Here is a 23555-nt window from a genome sequence, read left to right on the forward strand (position 1 = left end):
AAGACGTATTATATATTTAAGCAAGCTTAACTAAACAACCTTTGAGAGCCAATTTAAGCAAATCTAATAAATATGGCTGTATACATCTTTTCTGGAGCAACAAAACTTGTATCTTTCAATTTTCGTTCCTAGTGTACATAAATTACTGTAGCTAAGTTTTAAACCTCCTTTAAACTGCTAGAATTTAAAGAAATATTTCAATTCATCGGGCAACACCTCAACTGTCATCCAGCTGTCAACAACGCACTAACACTAAAAAAAACATCAACCATTTTTGAATTTTTACTTGTAAATTTATATTATAGAATCATAGTATGCAGTTTGCAGTATTCATTCATTTGTATTCGTGTTTTCATGTCCTTCCATCTCCCTCGCACTTACATACATTCATTTAAAAAAAAAAAACTTTTCTCACTTAAAACCAAAGTAAGAATTTTACAAATGGCGTCATATGGGGCGGCGGGTAGTTCTTAACTATGAAATTTTCTCCAATTGTTTTTGCTTAAAAATGTTGTCGATATTAAAAAATTTAACAAAAATATCAACCAAAAAGTTTCCTAATTGAACAAAAACAACATAAATTTCAATACAAATCGGGCAAGTGTGAACTGCAAAAAGTAATGAAAAAAGTCAATTGAGTGCTTATAAAGGTCATCTTCATACATACCAACCAACAAAACCAACCGACATTCGGTTTCTTTTTTTTTCCTTTGTAAAGAAATTTTCACAAAAAGAAAAAAAGAGTTCGAAATTTTTTCCTCGACGGTGTGTGTACCTCGATTTAGTGTTTTTGATTATATTTTTTCTGTGCTTCTCTATTAACAACAAGAAAGAAAAAAAAACGAAAATATTATTAACAAAAAGTGAGTCAAAATATTTTCTTAAAAAAAAATAAATTCATTTATACAGCATTCATGTAATTTTCTTTATTTAATATTTATCCATCAATCTTTTCTAACAAAAAGTTTCTCTATGAAGCCTCTTAAAAAAATGTGTCTCTATCTCTCGGTCTTTTCATTTTCATCGACAAGTTACTACGACGAACGACGAAATGTCGGAAATTGTTAAATTTCATACGGCGTACCTTTTTGATTAGTAGGAAAAAAAAGTATTAAAAAAAATCAATTAAAGTGCAGTTTTGTATTCTTATTCATTAATATATGAAAAAAAAGAACAATGTAGAATAGGTACCAAACCAGACGAGTGGGTACCACCTACACCACGTTCTGCCTTGACATGAAAATAATTAAGAAACAAAAAAAAAATCGCAATGCCTTAATTTTTCTCTTCCCGGATACTGTACGCGGTCGTTTATTAATTAATTGATCTTGCGTCTATGTAAAAAAAAAAAACTACAAGAAATTACAGTAATTGATTAAAAAATGTCCTTTATTGTTTGGGTGCATACTTTCATACATACTTACAGGAAAAAGGGTGTCTAGGTGGATGCATGATGAAGTTAGGAAGGAAAATTCGTCTAAGGGTGGTCGGTGAGGGGGAATATAGTTAGAAGGGAAGGGACAAAAAATATTTGTTGGGTTTTGGATTAACTGGTGAGGGAGGCGACGGCAATATTGGGAGTGGAAGTGGCAGTTGGGTAGGGGAAGTCCGAAGGGTGGTGTCTACAGTGGCCGTGGAAGAAAGGTCTGTTGCACTGCTCCTTTTTTCATTGATAATGCGCACGGCAGCAGCAGGCGATGGCGAACCTGTATACCGAGATTGTTTTTTTTTTCGATTTCGTTTAACATAAACTTTCTTCTTGATCGAAAAGAAGATGGGAAAAAAATTCTCAATAAAGGTATATTTTGTGTAGGTACCTATATTCCAAACAACTTTTATATTTAAAAAAAAAAAAAAAAACATTGGAAGTAAATTATCCTTTTCTTAAGTTGTAAGAGTGTTTATTTTTATTTTTGAACCAAACAAAAGTAATTAGGTACTTGTTGATTTTTTTGTTCTGGAAAGAATATAAAAGTAACATTTTTAGTTCGTTTTTTGATTTTCGTGTTGTTCTTTTGATCATGCGTCGTCATCTCTATTTGCAAAGTTAACTGCCAAACAAAACATCAATAGCAACAATTCATGTTAAGATACCTAGACTGTTTAAATATATTGATGGAATACTTAATTATTTTATTTTATACCTATACAAAAACTACTTGGTCTGTGTCTGCTTGTTGTTCGTTTTAGAAATTGTTTTCTTTCTTTTCTAACGATTGTACAAATATATGTTTTTTAAATGTTTACTTAAATAAATTATAAAAAAAAACTTGAAAAGGCGTTAATAAAATCCGCAGTTCTAGGTAGGTACATATATGGGTTTCAAGATGATTTGGCATGGTGCGCATGGATACGCGAATAGATTTATGATTAAAGTATTTATGCCTTGATTTATAAAAAGCTTGGTTTTTGCTAAATTAAAACAAAATCGTAAGGTTTGCGAACAAAAATTTAAAAAAAAAACACCTTATTGTTTTTTTCGCAAAGTTATATGTTTCCACGAAGTTCGTTTTTAACAAAAAATTTTGAAAATCGTAAGGCTAACACTTATTGTTTGGTTCTCCAATAAACCAATAATTAAGTAGCCTAAAGCCTATTTATTTCAACAAAAAAATTAATAAAAATTCATTGTTTTCACTTGCGATAGGTATACCTACCTAGGTACTATTAGGCTATTAATTATGTCTTACAGAAAGGAACTTTTATGTTCTAGGATTTTTACTACAGGAATCGTTCAATGGGTTATAAAAGAAGATAAAACCGCTGAGTGTTATTAAATTAGAAGCTGGATATAAAAGATAGCGTAGCAAAAGCAATGTGCCAAAAAGCTAAAGCGTGTAGGTTGGGTTGAGACAAGAAAAAAATCGTAAGTTAGGGGGTGGCGGGGGGGGAGTCTATTCCCCTTCGTTTAGCGGGGAAGGGCAATTTAGAAAAAAATTGACTTAATTTGAAAAAAAAAAATTATTTAAAATCAACGGTTGCACCTACAATAACGTGCTATACCTTTTTGTAAAGCCAAAACCCTACTCTTTTACAAAAATTGTAAACAAATCTATTTGATGGCACATTTTTTGAAAAATTAATTTTTAACATCAAAATTTTGAAGAAAAAAAAAAAATGGAAAAAAAAAATTCAAACTAATTTTTTTCAAAATTTTATGTAATTAAGTAGGGTAGATTTGCTAGTAGTCGGCCCCTTAAGGATTTTTTCTTATACAATGAAGCACAAAAACATCAAATATCAATATTTTCGAATGATTCTTGAAGTAAAATGTACTTTATTTCTTTTTTCGGTGAAATTAAAAAAAGTTAATAACTCTGTGTTCGAAAATGGAACTTTTTTCTTCCGACAGAGGGCTCTCATATCTACTAAAGATAATTCGAGAATGCTGAACACGATGGCGTGCTTAGTTTTTCTGGATTAGGTCAAATAAGAAAGATTTTTGCGTTTGAAATTTTGTTTGCACATGCAAAAAATGAGGGTATAAAACACCATATATTTTCCAATTTATGATTTTTATCGATGTAAAATGATGGAAAATCTATTTTTTATTGAAGTATTATTCGTAAAAAAAGTAATTTGAAAAAAATCTGACGAAAACATTTTAAATCATTATTTTATGGCAAAAAATCGTCGATTTTTCTTCTATTTTTCGTATTGCTTATATTAAAATGCATCACTCGGTGGAAACGATTTGATCTTGTATTTCAGGATAGAATATGGCTATGTTTACAAATACGAATAGGTAGTACCTACCTACCTACAATATTGGTTAAGCTTAAGAGTGAAAAAGTAGCAGTAAAACAGCATTTTTTTCAATTTTTTAGTTTATTAAATACAAAAATTACAAAATGTTTAAATGCAATACATATGCAGGGGAAGTGGGGGCAAAATCGTTTTCTTACTATGTTCTATGCAAAAAAAAAAAAAATATAACTGGCAAAACTTGCAAAATGAAAAGTGGCTTTTGGTATGATCGACCATGTCTGAAAGTATGAGCAAATTTGGTTGAAACGCCGAAAAGTTATGGCAACTTTTGTGATTTTTCAACAAATCGTTACCGTTTATGTTAAAAGTAAGTTGCACTTTTAACAGTAAGATAGTTAAGAGTATTTTTTTGTGAAAGAATGAATCCTAAAGGTTTGAACCTTAAGAAAAAAAATATTCTAGAATATCGGGTAAGATCGGAAGGAGGCAAAACGCCCATGGGCTCAAGTAGCTAAAAAAATAAATAAAACATAGATGACCGTTAAAGGAGTCAAAACAGATAAGCGACAGGCACCAAATAACTGTAAGTGGTGATTGTTCTGCTTGCAGCTGCTTTTAAAATCCAAATCAAAAGGTGGATGCCTTTAATGTCCTTTTTATGTACCAAATGGTCCCACAAATCATGTGCTATGGTGGAAACCGATGAAGATATACCATACGAGTATGATTATTGCTAATAGATTCCATTTTCAAAAAAAGAAACGGTCATGCTACCAACAAAATTTGATATTACATAAAAACCCGCTTAAGAGAAACCCTCTTAAGAGAAAAACCCGCTTATCTGAAACACTTTTCTGATCTCCAAATATTTTCTTCAGTTAAACGGGGTTCGTTAAAGTGAAAACCCCGCTTAAGTTAAAGATGGACTGTGAAAAATATTATGTGTTGTTTTTTAATTTTAAAACAAATTGAAAGAAAAATGAGCTTTTGAACTTAAACAAAATTTAAATAAAAATATTGATACCATACCTGATTTCTTAATTAAATATCTACATCTACATATGTATAATATTCCAGAGCACTAACACATACAAGATATGTACAAAAAAAATTTGAATTTTCGCATACATTTGTAACTTTATAGTTAAAAAATGTAAGAAAAAGTGAAAGAAAAGTCCACGTTTTTTGCCATAAAATATTGATTTAAACAGTCATTCGACAGATTTTTTTCAAATAACTTCTTTTACGTATAATTCTTCAAAAAAAAAAAAAAAAGATTTTCCATATTTTACATCGATAAAAAATCAAAAATTGGAAATTATATGGTGTTTTATACCCTCATTTTTGGCATGTGCAAACAAAATTTCGAATGCAAAAATCTTTCTTATTTGACCTAATCCAGAAAAACTAAGAACGCCATCGTGTTCAGCATACTCGAATTATCTTTAGTAGACATGAAAGCCCTCTGTCGGTTTTTTGAACTATCACAGTGTAATTGTTCCCAAAAGTAATTTATTTAAGTTCTTAAAAAAAAAGTCCGGTTCTCCTAAATCCGGCCTTTGTTTCCTATGTATTTTCGGCCGTCTAGGGTCCCATCTTCGGCGGCTAACTTTATTAGGTCAAGCTTAAATAAATTTAAATGTTTTTTATTTAAATTTTTGTTATTCAAAAATTTAGAATCAATTTGAATATTAATAAGTAATAACATCAAATAATTCAAAAACTTATTTATATTTTTCCATTTAAAAAAAAATTTTTTCAATAAAAGGCCCCCGAATATAGGAAACCCTTGAATTTCAAAGCTTTTTTCTTATTTTCTATCTCCAGCCCCCTCAAAGTAAACAAAATTTACATCTTTTTTTCTATTTAAAACCTATTTTAATTGAAGATTAATATACAGGGTGTCCCAAAAGTAATGGATCAAACGAAATATGCTGATAGGCCAACTTTAGGGCTCCCAGAATTTGGTAACTTGTTCATCCCATATCCTTACGGGTTTGGACTCTACCCTATTAGGGGTGTTTTTTCAAGTCCGAGTAAAAAGTACAACTGTATAGACAAATGAAAATTCCAGATAATTATTCGGAGTTTTGTTTTTTCTCGATAAAGACAGTACTGAAAATTAACTACGTATAACACTGGCCTACAAAATTTAATTTTTTTTTGGTGCGGATACTAAAATATACTTTTCTATAGGTTTTTGATGTGCTGAACTCAAATCCAAAGTCAAAAATATCCCATCAGCTCCTGTTTTTGAAATATTACCGAAAATGCAAAAAAAACTTTTTTTTTACCACTTTTGATGTTATGCCTTAATTTGAAGAAATTTTTTTAAACATAAATCAGAACGGGTTCTATAAGAACTATTTTCCTTCTTTCAAGACCTGTTTAAATCTTTCCAATATCTTTTTTACTGCTCGAGATATCTTAAAATGAAGTAAGTGTGTTTGGCTTAATTTATCAAAAAGTTTGATACATTGCAATAAGCCAAAAAACTGACGATACAATAAAATAGTTATTGAAAAGATTTAAAAAGATCTTGAAAGAAGAAAAATAGTTGTTAAAGAAACCGTTATAATTTATATTAAAAAAAAAGTGTCTTCACATAAAAGCATAACCTCAAAAGTAGTTTTTTTTGCATCTTCTAACGGTAATATTTCAAAAACGGGAACTGATATTAAATTTCTGACTTCAGATTCGAGTTCAGCACATCAAAAACCTATAGAAAAGTATATCTTAGTCTCGACACCAAAAAAACTTGTGTAATCGTTGTGTTATCTATAGCAACATGGTTCTAAGTGGTAGTTTGAACTATTTGGAATTGGCTCATAGAACTTTGTAAAAAAAAAATTAAAATTGATTTTAAAAAAGGTTAATTTATAAATAAACAAACTAACTATGTTAATTTTTATTAATAAACTACTGTTGCCATCAGTCAAACATAAAATTCAGTCATGTATAAAATAGTCATTTAATACAAAATCCGACAAAAAAAATTATAAGTTGAATGACTCAAAACAAGGGTCGGTGAACATAGAACACTATTTATACAGAAATATCAAAAGTGACGTTATGGTATTTTTTCTGGGTATCCGAAGTATACCCAAGCCGCAACCAATGTCAGTGTTCATGGTCTCGAATTGTAGCTTAAGAAGTACAGATTTTTTTTGGTTTTTCAAAAAATTTGTTTATTCTCGATCCAAAATCCAAAAACGAGTTTTGAAAGGTAAAGATCAAAAATTAATTCTGATAAGATTTATTGAACAAATACACACATAAAAAATTAGGAAAAAAATATGGCTGCCTTCAAACGCTGCCGCTGCAACCAATGTTGATTGCGATTGATTGATATTTGGGGTGTAAGATGCACTGCGACCTATAAGATCTATTGTAACCCCCTTTTCAGCTATATGAGTTAGTTCCTCATTTTATAGCTCCTCCTCTAACCTAATTCCTTTCTGGAAATTAATTATTTGGGGTATTTTCATAGAGTGTAATTTATCCTCTTTGACCTGGTAGCGACCCAGGTGTTTGAATCTTTGGTATATTAATGCATTGCAACTACCCAGAATGTGATCTGGTGTTTCTTCTTTTTCGCTACAAATCTACGTGTTGCACTATTTACTAGGCCCAAAATATTTAGGTGCCTTCTTAATTATCAGTGGCCCGTGAGGAGACCAGTTATTAACCTGAGGTTGTTCCTACTTAGACTGATACATGATTTAAAAAGCTCTTGGTTGTAGTTCCCGAGAAGCATTTTCGCCTGTCTCATTTTTGGTAGTTCTGTCCAGTTTTTTGTTCTCCTGGTCTCCTCGTCTAGTTTTATTTTATTTTTAAAGGCCCCATTGGGGACCGTTTTAGTTAGTGTTCAAAATGTAGCTTTTTTTGTGAAAAAAAAAAAAATGCACCCATTATGAATTCCATGGCCTTAACATTACGGAGTTCAAAACAAAACAAAAATCAAAAGCAAAATTTTTGACCGACCGACAGCTGCCAAAGTGTATGTAAATTAGAGTGTTCCGTCAACTTTTCTAAGGCGTATCCTCACGTCAGACCCCTTAAAAGTTGTGTATTGAATAGTACATTACGGAAAAAATACTAAAAAATATTCAAGGGTACTTTTGGGCCTCTACCAGCCCCACTAAGGAACATTTACCATCAAAAACCGGTCAAAAGTTCCAGTTTAAAATTTTGGAAAAAGTCCACCTTTGTAATTATGTTTTCATTTTACCTGGATAGTTAAGCTATCATAAACTACTTTAGTTAGACTTTGATATTATAATATTTTCTATCGTTTGAATGTAATTTTACTGTATACAAAATGGCAGCCAGTTAAAGTCAAATTCTAGTTAAAAGAAACACATTTTCGTTATTACTTCGAAAAAAGCATTAACATTTTTTTAACCTATTTTGTAGCCCTCTTTATTCCCTGCATAAAAAATAAACTTATCACCGAAGATGGCCGAGCAACTAATGAATGAACACAAGTAAAACCGGTGCGACGACACTACCTCGGCTTCAGAATGTCCTACGGCAAAAATATTGTTTTTTTGTTTAGTAAACTCTAAGCTGCTCTCTACGAGAGCCAAGTTATTATATTTTTTACCTCTAGCGCCTGTACTAATATAAAGAATTTAAATTTAATAAAAAATAGAATGATTTTGGTTTGCCCCAATAAATAGCTTCCAACCAATCAAAAGTGATACCAATGATTCCATATTTGCATAGCTTCTCCTCTCCACCAAAATATTAATACACAAACAACAACAAATTTGAAATATCGGCGCTTTCAAGGCAAAGTGGCATAAGTCGGAATTTGCTAATTTTTAAGAGAGACATTTAAAGTTTTGATTTTCGTTGTCAATAAAAAACAAAAGTTAAAAGTTATATATACTGAAAAATTTCATTTTTTTTGCTATGAGATGGTATACTAAATTTTATAGAAAACGCAATATTAAAAAAAATAGTTTGGAGTTATGCCGCTTTTCGAAATATTTTCGAAATTGTTTTTTTCTGACTCTATGGAAAAAGTGCCGTTTTGCACGTTATTAAAAGACAAAACTAAAAATATAAAAATATTATATTATTTTAAGTCAATTTTATTTATTTAATATCGAAAAAGATACAAAAAATGTGATTTTTCTAGCATATACGAAAAACATAAACAAAAACTTATTTAAATTCATCTTTTTAACTCAGTTACAGAACCAGACTTACGAACTATCTCTCTCCTAAAGGGAGGAGATAGACCCCCCTGCCATAGTAAAAAAATGATTGTATTGAACTCCTCTATAAAAAACCGTTATCAAATCCTGGAGTCCAAGTTATCCTACTACGTGCCAAAATAACATTTTTGTTCGGTGCCCAAACGTTGGAATTTCTGTGCCTAGGTTGAAATCGTAAAATTTTTTTTTCTAAGCCAATTTTGAACTCATTTTCATAAAAAAATACCTCGTTTTATTTGTAAATGAATATTATTTAAGAATATGTTTTTAAAACAGCATGTTGTTTTTAAAACATATACTTTAAATTGATGTCGATGTTGGGAAAATGACAAAAAAATGGAATTTTTGAACTTTGACAGCTTACAAATTCTGGGTGGTTTTACTGAATCACATGTTTTATACAGAGCTTGCTTTAACTTTTCATTAAATTTTAATACAAATTAAAGTTTTGAAAGAGTGAGGATCATAAGTAAAAGTATGAAAAATAATTGTGCAATTTTTGATAATGGAATCAAATTAATAGGATTGTTAGTACAATATATAACCCGCATTTGAAGATATTGGGCCACTTAATATTTTGCCATTAAGGTGTTTCTAACAATGCACAGAAAGCAAATTAAATGAATTTATGCAAAATGAATAAGAGAAAAATGGTGTAATAGAGGTAGAAAGATAATTATATTTCCAATCTAAAATGCCCTTGCAAATTTTCTATTCGAACAGTCGTTCTCGAGATATTGAGACTGATGCATTTTCAAAATGGCGGACGCCCCACAAGACCAAAAAATACGGAAGCCGAGATTTATACTCAGGATGAACCCCTCTACATCCAAACTAAGCTGACGTCACAACTTTTTTAAAAATTTTTTCCCATTGACTTTAATATAAAAGATGTTTGATAACTTCGAAGCACTTTTTGTCAAACACACTCTTAAAACTATGAATTGGCTTAGACCAAAACGAGATTGAGACAAAACTCCTCAACACTGTGTAGCAGTAATTATTTAAAAATTCCTTAACTTAAAATTCATTGGTATAAAATCATGTAACATAAACGTAGAGCTTCACCTGGACTAACTTGTCTTTTGTCTATTTATCATCAAAAAAACACATCAATAAGAAGCAAATAAATTGCCTTAACATAATTTATAAAACATACTAACTCAATATCGCCTTTAACCTAACAAACATCACTCATTATGCTGTCATTTCTCTTAGTCATCGCCGGTCAGCTAATCGTTTGACGATACACTGACTCAATCGTGCTTCGTTTATTTATATTTCGTATTTTTGTATACTAACATTATTCTCACAACATTATTATCTTGACCATTCATAGCCAATACTGCATTAATTAAAATAATTGTTTTCTCAATAAAATCGAAACACACAAAAATATTTAAATGTTTTATATTTATGTATATACATTAGAGTGGACCAAAAAAATCACTTTTTCATTATTTTAATTTGCTCTACCGATAACTTGTTTTCTCGACACAAAATAATGCTACCCTAATTTTTTCAGAATTTGTCGATGACGTTTAGGGGTTGCGCGCACCCCTTTATTAAAAAAATAAGCTCTTTTAGTTTTTAATTTTTTTAAAGCTTAAAGAATGTTTTAATCGAAAAGCTGTTGAGTAAAAAGTATTGAGTATCAATAGATTTGCTTACCTCAATTTTTTTTTTTCAAAAAAAAAAATATTTTTGACTGTTTCCCAGGCGTTAGAAGTCGAAATTAGTGATAAATGCTGCGAAGAAAGCCTTAAAACTATGTTTTACTGTTTTTTATAACGGTTAAAATTATTTTTATCGTATTCCTCATCAAATTTACTATAAAAACCGTGCTTTTATATTGCTCAATTCTTCTTAAATTGATAAAAGAAAAATATTTTTATGGGGGAGGGTACTATATCTTGGGCACCTAGATTTGATAACGGTATTTTGTAGAGGAGTTAAATACGATCATTTGTTACTATAGGAGGAGTGGTCTATCTGCCTCCGTTTAGGCGGGAATGGCAATTTTCTAAAAAATGACTTTAAATAATAAAAAAAAAAATATTAAAAAACAATGGCAACACTTACAGTTATGAATGATACCTTTTTCAAAAGCTAGAACTGTACACTTTATTTTAATTTTAAAGTAAAGTTATTTCAATCAATTGTTTTTGAAATAATCGATTTAAAAGAAAAAAATTGGGAAAAAAAAGTTTAAAAAACACATTGGCTCATATGCAAAAAGAATGAGCTTTAGCTCTATCTCACTTTTCAGTACATTTTTTAGAGAACTATCTCAAGAAAATGAGATAGATCTCAAGAAAATGTACTGAAAAGTGAGATAAGAGCTAAAGCTCATTTTTATTGCTTACGAGCAATTAAATACTATTTTTGTCAAGATTGTGGATTACAATACAAAAAATGGCTGATAAAATAAAGTGTCATAATTGATTCCTTATCAAATACTGAAGTCCATATGTTTTAATACTTTCTAGTTTTTGAGAAAATTGAAAAATAAAAAAAACTTCTTTGTTATTTTAGAAAATTGCCATTCCCGCCTAAACGGAGGCAGATAGACCACCCCTCCCATAGTAACAAATGATCGTATTTAACTCCTCTACAAAATACCGTTATCAAATCTAGGCGCCCAAGATATAGTACCCTCCCCCATTTTTCCTTCACTTGTTTTGGCACGATCTTTTTTAAAAATTATTTTTCTTTTATCAATTTAAGAAGAATTGAGCAATATAAAAGCACGGTTTTTATAGTAAATTTGATGAGAAATACGATAAAAATAATTTTAACCGTTATAAAAAAAAGTAAAACATAGTTTTAAGGCTTTTTTCCCAGCATTTATCACTAATTTCGACTTCTAACGCCTGGGAATCAGTCAAAAATATTTTTTTTTGAAAAAAGAAAAATTGAGGTAAGTAGATTTATTGATACTCAATACTTTTTACTCAAACAGCTTTTCGATTAAAAAATTTTTTAAGCTTTAAAAAAATTAAAAGCTAAAAGAGTTTATTTTTTTAATAAAAGGGTGCGCGCAACCCCTAAACATCATCGAAAAATTCGGAAAAAATTAGGGTAGCATTATTTTGTGCCGAGAAAACAAGTTATCGGTAGAGCAAATCAAAATAACGAAAAATAATTTTTTGGTCCACCCTAATATACATAATATAATAATATGAGAAGCTGATTTAAAAAAAGGAATGATAACTTATTAAAATCTTGTTCCACCACTCTAGGTTGAAATTTTGGCAAAGCGTTGAAGTTGAATCACCGACACCTTTGATGGAAGCTCATAAATACATACTGTCAATATATGGGGCATGACTTACGAGTATAGGAAAACAATTAGGAACAATTGTTTATGCAATTTTGCATTGAAAATATCGTCACTCAAGAAAAAAAAAAAAAAAACAAAACCAACAACAGATTTGGGGTTGTTTCTATCCGCAAATATTTACAAATAACTAAATAAAAACAACCAATTGTCAAAATCGTATTGGTTGGCAATGTGGCAACATGCGGGATCCAGCAAAGAATCAAAAGTAAGTCATGAATGTGATTAAAAAAAAAAAAAACATTGAGAGGTGTCTTTATCACCTTACTAATCCAGTTGCATACGAACAAAAAAAATTAGAAGCACTGATGAAGCGATATAATTATTAAATGTTTAATGTTGTGTTGTGACTTTTTTAAAAATATTAGTTTTTGTATTCGATTTAATTAACTTTTTACAAGTGTTGGGAATTATTTAAAAAAAGGCCTTTAAGGTTTTTTTTTTAATTTGAGGTTTTTATACTTACATTTATTTGAATAGTTTATGATACAATGGTAAGTTACTAAATGTCCAAAAACAAAAAAGTTCAGAACATTAAATTTCTCCCATATATACATACTTATAATGCAACACGTCCTGACCACGGCTTTCTACCGGAAGTAAACTTCACTTATCATAGAAGCTAATTTATTTGCGTTCCAATGAGCAAATTTACAATATTCACGTATACTGTTTATGCTATACCATAAATGGTGAGGTATAAGATTTAGCCGAGCTTCTCCTTGTAGAAAAATTAAAAATAATTCAAATCCTTTCTTCTCAGGAGGAGGTGCTCCTAATTGCACTTGCTGAAATATTTTTGGGCAGAATCCAAAGTATGCGAACTAATCAATAGACATTTGTCAGACCTATTTTAAGGAGTAAAAAGTTAAAAATAATTAGCAAAAAATGAGTGATGGGGAAATTATGGATTGATGGTATATTTTTATAGATAGCAGGAAGTATGATGAAGTAACCCTTTCGGACCCAGCGTTACTCTCATGTAACATATTTTTAAAAATTCGTAAAAAATATTCCATTAAATATTTTTTTAGGTTTTGATGCCTCAATTGAAAGATAATGATGCCTAGTTACTGGATTATTACAAAAATTTAGTCAAATATCATACATTTAATGTTTTTTTTATCGAAAAAGGAACTGAATTTCACATTTTTTCTTTATTTTAGCAAAAAAATTTTTTTCTTATATATATGGTCATAATTTTGAAAAAAAGATATAAAAAAAGTTAATCCAGAAAGTGTTTTGCTTTTTGGTTTAGAAGAAGTAGAAGTTGTCCGACTTTTTTTGGTGGTCATAGGCAGTGCATGTTACTTACATGCAACATGAGAGTAACACATTAGTTTTGCTATTTATTATTTTGGAAAATAGCTTTTTGCTATTCATATTTCTTAGTTGTAATATTTTTGATACGATATTACTGAAAAATCATTTTTTAATATTGATTTTCATAGCTTGGGTTCGAAAGAGTTAACGATAGCCTTGTTTTTGTAGTAACTTAGTACTTAGCTTAGTAAAATGTTGCTCGACGAACAACAATAAATGATTGCTAAAGATAAACAAAAGTATTCGATTGTTGTGAATTACACTATAAAATGTTAACTCAGCTAAGTAATAAGTTACAAAAAGAACACGGCTAAATTATGGCAAGAAGAGACCTTCTATCGAAAAAAGTTAAAGTTGCAGCTTATCATTTTATTTTGAAAATATTTTTTTCACATAAACTCGAAAATATAAAAAAGGTCATTTATTAATTCAGCACCTACTGCCCAATATTTCAATCATATGATCAAAAAAATTCACATCGTCGCTTTCAAGGCAAAGTGACATAAGTCGAAATTTGCTAATTTTCAGGAGAGACATTTAAAGTTTTTTGAATCATTGGGCACGTTCAGGAAATATTAGGGACTAGATATTTAGGTAACGTCATCTTTAGAACGGAGATTTGAGTAAATTGACTAAATTTGTTTGGATCTGATGTTATTGTCAAACTTCGAAAATTATTGAATAATTTTACAGATCGCATAGGGCAGAAACCAAATTTCACTCAACTTTAATAAATAAATAATATTAATTATAACCGATAATGCACTTTTTACTCCTTTTTCACATAAAAATTTAATTTTGCTAACATAATTCTATAATTAAAAACAATCAGCTGTCATGTTGACAAAAAAAACTTTCCTAAATTTTTAGAGAGAATTTTCTTGCCTAACTTTCCAGTTTGCTTTCCAATAAAATTATCTAAATTGGAAAGATTTTTTTTGACAGTTGACCAATCAGAGAACGAGAAATTACCTAAATATTTAGTCCCTAACGTTTCTGAACCTGCCCATTATAAAATGACTATCGTTGCCAATAAAAAACAAAACTCAAAAGTTATATACACTAAAAAATTGCATTGGGCACGTTCAGGAAATATTAGGGACTAGATATTTAGGCAACGTCATTTTCCGAACGGAAATTTGAGCAAATTGACTAAATTAGTTTAGATACGCCATTATTGTCAAATTTCGAAATTTACTTGAAAATTTTATAGAGCGCATGGGGCAGACACCAAATTTCAATTCACTTTAATATTAGTTACAACCGATAATGCACTTTTCACTCGTTTTTCACACAAATAGATTTAATTCTGTTACCGTAATTCCATAATTAAAAATAATCAGCTGTCATGTTAACAAAAAAAACTTTCCTAAATAGGTATTTAGGTAAAATTTTATTGCCTAACTTTCCAGTCAGCTTTCCAATAAAATTACCTAAATTGGAAGGATTTTTTTTGACAGAGAAATTACCTAAATATTTAGTCCCTAACGTTTCTGAACCTGCCCATTTTATTTTTGATATGAGATGGCATACTAAGTTTTTTAGAAAACGCAATATTAAAAAAAAAATAATTTGGAGTTAAGGCGTTTTTCGAAAAAATAGAACTATTTTCGAAATTGTTTTTTTCTGACTCTATGGAAAAAGTGCCGTTTTGCACGTTATTAAAAGACAAAACTAATATTATATTATTTTAAGTCAATTTTATTTATTTAATAACGAAAAAGATACAAAAAATGTGATTTTTTGTGAAAATTAACGGTGGCAATTTTTCATAACGTGGGAACTAGAAGAAGTAGAAAAGCGCTGATTACACAGAAAAACAACGTTTTTTTTAAATCAGTTCTGTGCTCTAAACTCAAAATCGACAAATTTCGACTTATACCACTTTGCCTTCAAAGCGACGACATACGAAACAAATTATATTTTTGTCTAAGTCGTTTATACATATGTATGTCAATTGAACTTTTTCAACACAAAATAATGAACTTTAAAATTAATCGAAATTTTGTATGATGATGTTTATAAGCAAAATTTTTTGTTTTGTTTTTTATGACCTCTTAGCATCTGCGAGGCGTAGATTCGACCAAATTGGTAAAATAGACCTAAAAATACGTGACACTTGTAGAGGTGTAATTTTTCTTCCCACCCCTTCACTGATCCTCCACCACAACTCACGGCAGGGAGGTTCCAAATGAGCCCCTTTTCAGCGCCTGAATGGTATGCTGTATTCGGATCAAAACAAATTTAATCGGCTTTCATCACAGAAAAGCAAATTTTTCCATTTTTTTGCAATTTGGATGATTTTTTCATATTCAACGGATTGAACTAAAAGTCTGTCTGTCTGTCAGTCTGTATCTATCTTGAATTACAGCCAAAACAATAGAAGATAGTTTATTTAAACATGACAGTTATGAGCTTTGTAAAATTCCCTAGAGGTGAAATGGTAGTTTTGTTTTTAGGACCAACATTAACGGTACCTGGTATGTAACCAAAATGAAAAAAGAAACTTATGGGTTTTAAATGTTTAAAGTTTTTTTTTCAAGATTAAATTAAAATTATTCTTTTATGAATGTCTTTATATTATAAGCCCCTGTTACTATAAAAGCAAATACGTGCGATCCAGTCGGGCATTTTATTTTTTTATATTAACACTTATGTACCTACATATGTTATGTGCCCATATTATTATTTATCTACTATTATTATATTACTCATCAAGGTTTGAAAAAGAACCAAAAATATTGAACATTTGTTCCAGAATCCAAGATCTGGGTTGGATTTTGAGTCACATAATACCCATATTTATAAACACACATACACTCATTTAATTTTATATAATAATAAAAATATTAGTGAATTGCATATTTTAATTTAAATGTAGATTGTGTGCTGAAAATAAACTATTTAAAACCAAAACGATTATTTTCATTCAAATTTCACGCTGCAAAATATTTCCAATGAAAAAGTTTTTTATTTTTCTATGGAGTTAAGTGGTGCATTAGTGGACAAGAGCAGAATTTCTGTTTTTCTGTAGTCAGTGCTACCAATGACATCCCCTATAAAAATGAATAAAATGGAATGAGATGCATGCAAGCTAAATTCAGTGTTCACGTATGAGAGGGATTTAATTAAATTGAATTAAATCCCTCATTAAGTATATTCGCATTTTTAAATAAGTTTCCGTTGTATGATGCACAAGAACGATATTTATGTATGATGTGATGTCATGTTCATGTATTTAGCTTGCATAAAATTAAAATGTTTATAAGTGGAATAAGTTGTTTATTAATCAAATAAGCTCTTTTAAACAAACAGTGTAAAAAATACAAGGGGTAAGTTCGTAACTGTTATACATTTCAAGCAAATTATCTTAAGAAAAAGTATATGGACCAAAACACGGACTGTTTTTTTTATTATTACAAAAATCTCTGGAAATCGTTCTCGGGTAATCACTCCTTGTAGGCTCGAGTGTAATTTTTATCAGCGTATAAAACAAAGGAGAAACCTTATTTTTTTTAGCATTTGTCAACAGGTTTCAGAATAAGCTAATATGAAATGGCAGTTTTATTATGGTTGATCGAAAATTCCTTTTTTTTCATTGGGCGACTCCTACATTTTTAGACGATTTAGACTCAACAAAATACTACATTTGTACCAAACTCAATAAAGTTTGACTGTTGTTAGAAAGGCTTATCTTTCCATAAATATTAAATATTATTATTGTAGTAATTACATGGGTTGTTTGGTTTTAGTTATTCATTGGTCCATACAGTATACATAAAAGGTTATAATATTTGATAGTTTCGTTTTTTTATATAAAAAAAAAACTCGGTGTTTTCGTGTTCAAAATAAGGATAAATCGTTCCAAATAAGAGTTGGGCATATCGAGAGATCAACTCCTCGTTTCTACTTTCTGAAAAGTCGGTTTTGTATTGAAATGAGAAACAAGAACCTTCTCATGAAAAACTTGGAAAAAAAACACTTGTTGAGTTTTGCTCCTCATGTATAGACTTGAAACGTTCAAATTGTTTGTGGAATTTAAATCGACTGCATATTAGCTCCACCAAAGGTCTTCTAACAGGACACTGTGAGAGTGAGTACACATAACACGTTAAATTTCTGGGAGTTTTCTCAAATGGGTCCTGCAGGAGTTGTATGTATTAGAAGCGGAAAGTGTTATAACATCTTCTGTACACCTGCCCTGCTCTCGCAAGTAAAAGATAAAAACTCCATCTTCTATGAAGATACTTTTGATTGTGACAGACGTAAAAAGTATATCCGTATGCATAAGAACAACCGAGTAGTTCGCTTAGTGAGTTCCTAACTCACTAGTCTTTTGTGGTATTACAACCGACTCATGAGGTCTAAGTGAGTAAACATACCTATTTTTTATGTTGAAAAAAAAAAAAAAAAAATGTTTTAGATTTTGTTCAAGAACTATTTCCGGGCTACAATTAAGGGATACATTAACTTGCAGTGAGATAAATATTCACGTAAATTCTGATATTAAAATTTTGTTAATGACCTTGCTTGATACCAAAATCCAGCTTCCCAGCTGATGATTTCTTCTTTCAATTGAAAGGAATTTTTGACTTTTATTGGTTTTAGCTTCAAATTGCCTTAGTTCTAAATGAAATCTTTTGCACGCAATTGTATATTTCTGAAATTTTACAAGATATGAATACATTTGTGTTACTTATTACAATTTATTAAAGTCAATTTTGAATTTATCGAAACGAAATCCTACAATACACATATTTTTCAGGTAAACAAATTTGCAATGAAGCAAATAAATGTGAGTGTGGTGGGTCTCTCCGGCAATGAAAAGGAAAAAGGTCAAATGGGCGTAGGAAAATCATGCCTATGTAATCGTTTCATACGCCCAATGACTGATGATTATTTTATCGATCACATATCTGTGTTGAGCCAGGTAAACATTGTGTATTTTGTTTTTTTTTTTAGTTTATATTTTAACTGACTATATTTTTGATTTCAGTCGGATTTTAGCGGACGAATAGTTAACAACGATCATTTCCTGTACTGGGGAGAAGTTAAGAAAACCACAGACGAGGGCACCGAGTACAATTTTAATGTTGTAGAGCAAACCGAGTTCATAGATGATGCTACATTCCAACCCTTTAAAGTAGGCAAAATGGAACCATACTACAAACGTTGTACTACAACCAAAGTAGCATCGGCTGAAAAGCTTATGTACGTATGCAAGAGTCAGTTAGGAATTGAGAAAGAATATGAGCAAAAAGTATTGCCTGATGGACGCCTCACGATCGACGGCTTTGTTGTTGTTTTCGATGTCAGTCCAGTTCCAAATCGATCACTTGAGAAACAAGTTGAGTTCGTTCATAACATACTGATGAATTTGATTAAGACAAAAAAACCCATAGTATTAGTTACGACAAAAAATGATGACGCCAGTGAAGCTTATATTCGTGAAGCGGAAAAAGTTTGTCAGCGAAAGGAATACAAAGGCGCGATTCAACTGGTTGAAACATCAGCTCATGAGTCAATTAACATCGATATGGCTTTTATACTATTGGCGCAGCTAATTGATAAGACTAAAAATCGCACGAAGATAACTACTTATAACGAAGCAGCTCGGACACGCAAAGAACTTTTAGATACAAGAACCGAAGCTGTTGCTAAGTTAATTCGAAATCAAATAACTGATTATCATACTCTATGGTCGCACGGCTCAAAAATGCTCGCACAACACCGGGAGTGGAACGAATTCTTGGATTTGTTCGGTCAAGAAGCTGGGCAGAGAATTTTCCGAAGGCACATGAAAAAATTGCGAGATGATCATTTGAACAAACGTCTTCAGCAATATATGGATGGATTTGTTGGTGCTTTGCAGGATATTATTCCTGACATAGGCACATTTAATATTGAAACTGACGAAGATTGGAATTCCGTTAGGAATTACATAAGAAATCATGTAGAATTTGATCAATACTTTTTCGATTGTCAACGTGCGCCCTGGACAGATTTGAGTGATGTCAGTGACATTGAAGATGAAGCAAGAATTCCGTTTGATATTTTGGATACTCCAGAAGCCGAAACTGTTTTCAAAAATCATTTGAACGCATTGCAACAGGAACAAAAGAGATTAGAGTAAGACCACAATTTTTGTTTTCTTGTTTCACCTAGTTACTTAGATTTTATTTATTTGAAATCATTAATTTTACTAAAAGCATGCAAACAAGAGTTTATTGTAGATGATTCGGAAAGCATAAAAATAAATGTTCAGAAGCTATAATCTTTATAGGTTTTTTGTTAAAAGGGCTAAGGGTAATTCGTAACAAAGAAAGCATGTTTTCGTGAAATTTTTGTAACTACACAGTGCATATAAATGATTAGAAAGGATTTGTGTATGGCTTTTTCATACTCGCAGTAATGCTGCCTGTGAAACCACCTATGAACTTGCTGGTAACACATACAAGTTATTGTTGGTTATTCAAAACCTTCAATGTTAATATAATTGTATTAAAACCAAAAATATATTAAAATATGACATTTGAAAAATATTATATAAAATTTTCACTAAAGAAATATTAAAAAATACGTCAATGGCAGCAACTATTCGAACGTGTCTTGGAAAAAAGTATGCCTCTCATAACCTGTTGCTGGATCATATGAAATCAAAAAATGTAAATTCATTCGTTTAATTATAGTTTTCCCCAGGTTTCTCTGGGAGGATTTTTTGAAATTTCAATTTTTCACTTTTTTTGAAACCGCGATTTTTTGCGAAAAAATGTCTTTTTTTTATTATTAATAAATACCTCGTAAATTATGTACAAAAATTGTTTTCCAAATTTCAAAACAAGCGGTGCAGTATTTTTGAAGTTATGAGGGACACCGCCTTCGAAAACGTGAGTTGTGGCTTGTGGGGAAAACGATGTAAAGCTTTGAACACTGCTATAAAACTTTCATTAGTGAAGTACACTCCGCGAAATAATTATAAGGAAAATTTTATTTGATTCGTCTCAAGATATGTAAAGAATATAATTTTGTATTTCTTTTATGAATAAAGAGACAAGTATATGGGGGATTGTTTTCCACCATTTGTCTCTGTTTAATTCATTAGAATACAAAAATACAGTTATTTTTTCTGGGTCTGGAGCAAAATAAATAATGGACATATCTTATTTTCGCACTAAAAGTGAGGTTTAGCGGGATATAATATGTAATCAAAAGTAAGTGAATTAATTGGAATTAATTGAATTAATTAAACGCAACAAGAGAAGGAAAACGTAAACTTATACACCTCGTAAAAATTCTATCCGCAGCTTGGTTTAGCTGCTATTCCTATCGGCAGCTACGTGTTGTTTTTGTAATACATGTCAACGCCAACTGCAGATACGGATAGCAATGCCAAAAAAAAAAACAGAGCTAATATTATTAAAAGTTTTGGAGTATAATAAAGGACGAATTTCCATTATAATTTGTTTTTCAGAAAATATTGCCTCTTTATTTTTGTTCTTTAAAATCTATATGTATTCTGAAAAACCACCAAAATAAACATAAGATTGTTTGAAAATTGCTCACAATATAAGTGCTTATACATATCTACATTGACCAGTTCTCTATCCTTTAATCAAGAAACAAGCAATTCTAAAAAAATAAAATGCACGACTGGGGCCGCACGTACTTGCTCTTATCATAAAAGTAGCTTTTATGTCAAAGATTTAAAAAAAAAATATTTTGAATTAGTTAAAATTTGATTTTTTTAAGGAATTTCATAAGAAATGCAAAAATACGAAATTATTTTTTTTTAGTTTTTCTTACGCCATATTTTTGTTACTCGTGTTTTTTTGACAAAAACAAAAAACGCAATTAGCTACATATATTAAAATCACTTAAAGCATTATGTATGTCAAATTTAGTCTAGAAAATTGTAATAACTCATTAACGGTGTACGGGAAGAGCCGACATCAAAGATAAAAAAAATGTAAAGTCATATTTCCATTATCCGTATTTTTTGAGAAAAACTAAAAATGCAGTTACGTTAGATTTACGTACAACATTACTTGTGTAAAATTTAATCGAAATCGTTAGAGTCATTTACGAGAAAATTGCAATAACTTTATTGAGATGTACGGGAAGAGCCGACATCCGCGATTTAAAAAAGAGTTAATGTCATATTTTCACTATCCGCATTTTTTGAGAAAAACTAAAAACGCAGTTATGTTAGAACTGCAAACAGCATTACGTATGTTAAATTTAATCAAAATCGTTAGAGCCGTTTTCGAGAAAGTTGCAATAACTCCAAAACTTTGTATGGGAGGTATACGTTTAAAGCGAGATATTAAAAAACAAAATTACAAAAAAATCATCTGTACTAAATTTTAAGAAAATCCCTCAACCCGTTTAGGCTGCAGCTTCATGTACAGCTTTTTGTGACGACGCACCGACCCACAGACGCACAGACCGACGGACGTCATGACGAAAACCACTTTTTCGGACTTCTCCATCATCGTAATGTTAGTTTTGATTAAAACCTCGAATTTTTTTTTTACACGAAACCAATACTTGCCCTATTGAGCAAGTAAAAATAATAACATATTTTAATCTTCTGGAAATTTTTTTAGATTTTCGTAGTACATTAGTTTTGTTAAATATAATTAAATAGTTATTTTGGCTTTCCTTGGTTGCATCCACATAGTTTTACAATTTTACTAATGCATTCAATACATTTTCTTTGTTTCGCTTTCCAAGGATGCCAAAAAGGTAGAACTTGAAATTTTTTTTTATTAATTCACAGCAAAATCTATTAAATTCACTAAAATTGTCTGCTTTTATAGATGGAAGAAGCAATTTAAAAAACTTCTAGAAGAGACTGGCTACGTAACACCAGGCAAACAGCTTGCTGAGGTTCGCGTCCTCTTTATGGGTCGTGAATGCTTTGAAGCACTCTCTGAACATGATTGTCAACAAATTTACGATAATCATCAACGAGAACTTATTGATAAGGCCAAGCACAATTTCTTGGAGTTACTCTTAGAACATGCAGATCTTTTTCAACATTTTAAAAATTTAGAACCGTCAGGTACGATTACCCAAGATGACATAAAAGAAATTACTGAAGTATTACAAGATGATTTAAGGTACGCTGACTTGTTGTGCATTTCTTAAATATATATTTTTTTTAATCCAACTATCGATATTATGCACAGATATAAGTTATTGGATCGTCTTGACCAGGATAGAAAAGTAATGCTGTTCCAACATCTTGGCTTTATTCATTGTCCAATAAGAGAACATTGTCCAGCTTTTCCCAACTGCATGGATTGCATGATTGAACGAATATTAAGCTCAAAGAAAACAAGTACGCTTTCATCAAACAAATGGAAATCTCCATCCACGGAAAGTATTTTGAATCTTCTGATAATGGGGTCAGAGCATTTAGCTAGTGATTTACTAAATGACATCCGAATAAGTTCTGGTAGTGAAGGGGAATATATTTACGATAATCAGACGTACTATCTCAACTATCGAATTGTGAATGGAGACATGGAATCTTTTAAGTCAATTGATTTTCAATCTAGTGGTGAGTAAATCTCTTTTGTAAATATTAAAGTTACGTAACGTAACGAAAAAGACTATTTAAAATTAAACTAAAATCGGTGTTTGCTATAAACATGCGTCGCTTGAGTGATACAATATCGCAACTACATTTTGTACGTTTTTGAGATAGGTTTTAAGGGTCATTTGCTAAAACGAAACTTAAATATTTATGTTGAAAACTTCTCCTTTAGCTTAAACTACATCAAAATCCAAAGTGAAAAAAGTGTAAGAAAGATTTCAATTTTCAAATATTTAAAATTCTTAAATATAAATTTGTTTTTGTTGTTTTGTATTTTTTTTTGCTTTTGAGTTTTGATGTAGTTCTATCTTTGCTTGATTCACAATATGTCGAGGCGACGAGACGAGAGCGTTGCGAG

At 30.5% G+C, this 23555-nt stretch overlaps 1 protein-coding gene and 1 long non-coding RNA gene across 24 annotated transcripts in view; one reads left to right on the forward strand and one right to left on the reverse strand.

Annotated features, from left to right (window-relative positions):
• Positions 1 to 433: 433 nt before the first annotated feature.
• LOC129912257 (uncharacterized) lies at positions 434 to 785 on the reverse strand. Its single transcript, XR_008771790.1, has 2 exons — positions 668 to 785; positions 434 to 608 (listed from the first exon to the last, which is right to left on the reverse strand). It is a non-coding gene; the product is annotated as an uncharacterized LOC129912257 (long non-coding RNA).
• Positions 740 to 23555, forward strand: part of LOC129912254 (rho GTPase-activating protein 190) — a 70648-nt gene continuing 47832 nt past the window's right edge. For 22 of the 23 annotated variants that reach the window (XM_055990410.1, XM_055990409.1, XM_055990411.1 and 19 more), the window contains exons 1-6: positions 740 to 863; positions 12176 to 12481; positions 18362 to 18526; positions 18593 to 19725; positions 22416 to 22718; positions 22788 to 23161. In XM_055990410.1, the coding sequence (XP_055846385.1) occupies positions 12446 to 12481; positions 18362 to 18526; positions 18593 to 19725; positions 22416 to 22718; positions 22788 to 23161 (2011 nt within the window). In that variant the 5' untranslated portion in view covers positions 740 to 863; positions 12176 to 12445. The remainder of the gene's footprint in view (positions 864 to 12175; positions 12482 to 18361; positions 18527 to 18592; positions 19726 to 22415; positions 22719 to 22787; positions 23162 to 23555) is intronic. The other variant, XM_055990412.1, reaches the window with a different exon arrangement.

The sequence above is a fragment of the Episyrphus balteatus genome, chromosome 2 (assembly GCF_945859705.1).
Source record: "Episyrphus balteatus chromosome 2, idEpiBalt1.1, whole genome shotgun sequence".
NCBI classification, from domain to species: domain Eukaryota; kingdom Metazoa; phylum Arthropoda; class Insecta; order Diptera; family Syrphidae; genus Episyrphus; species Episyrphus balteatus.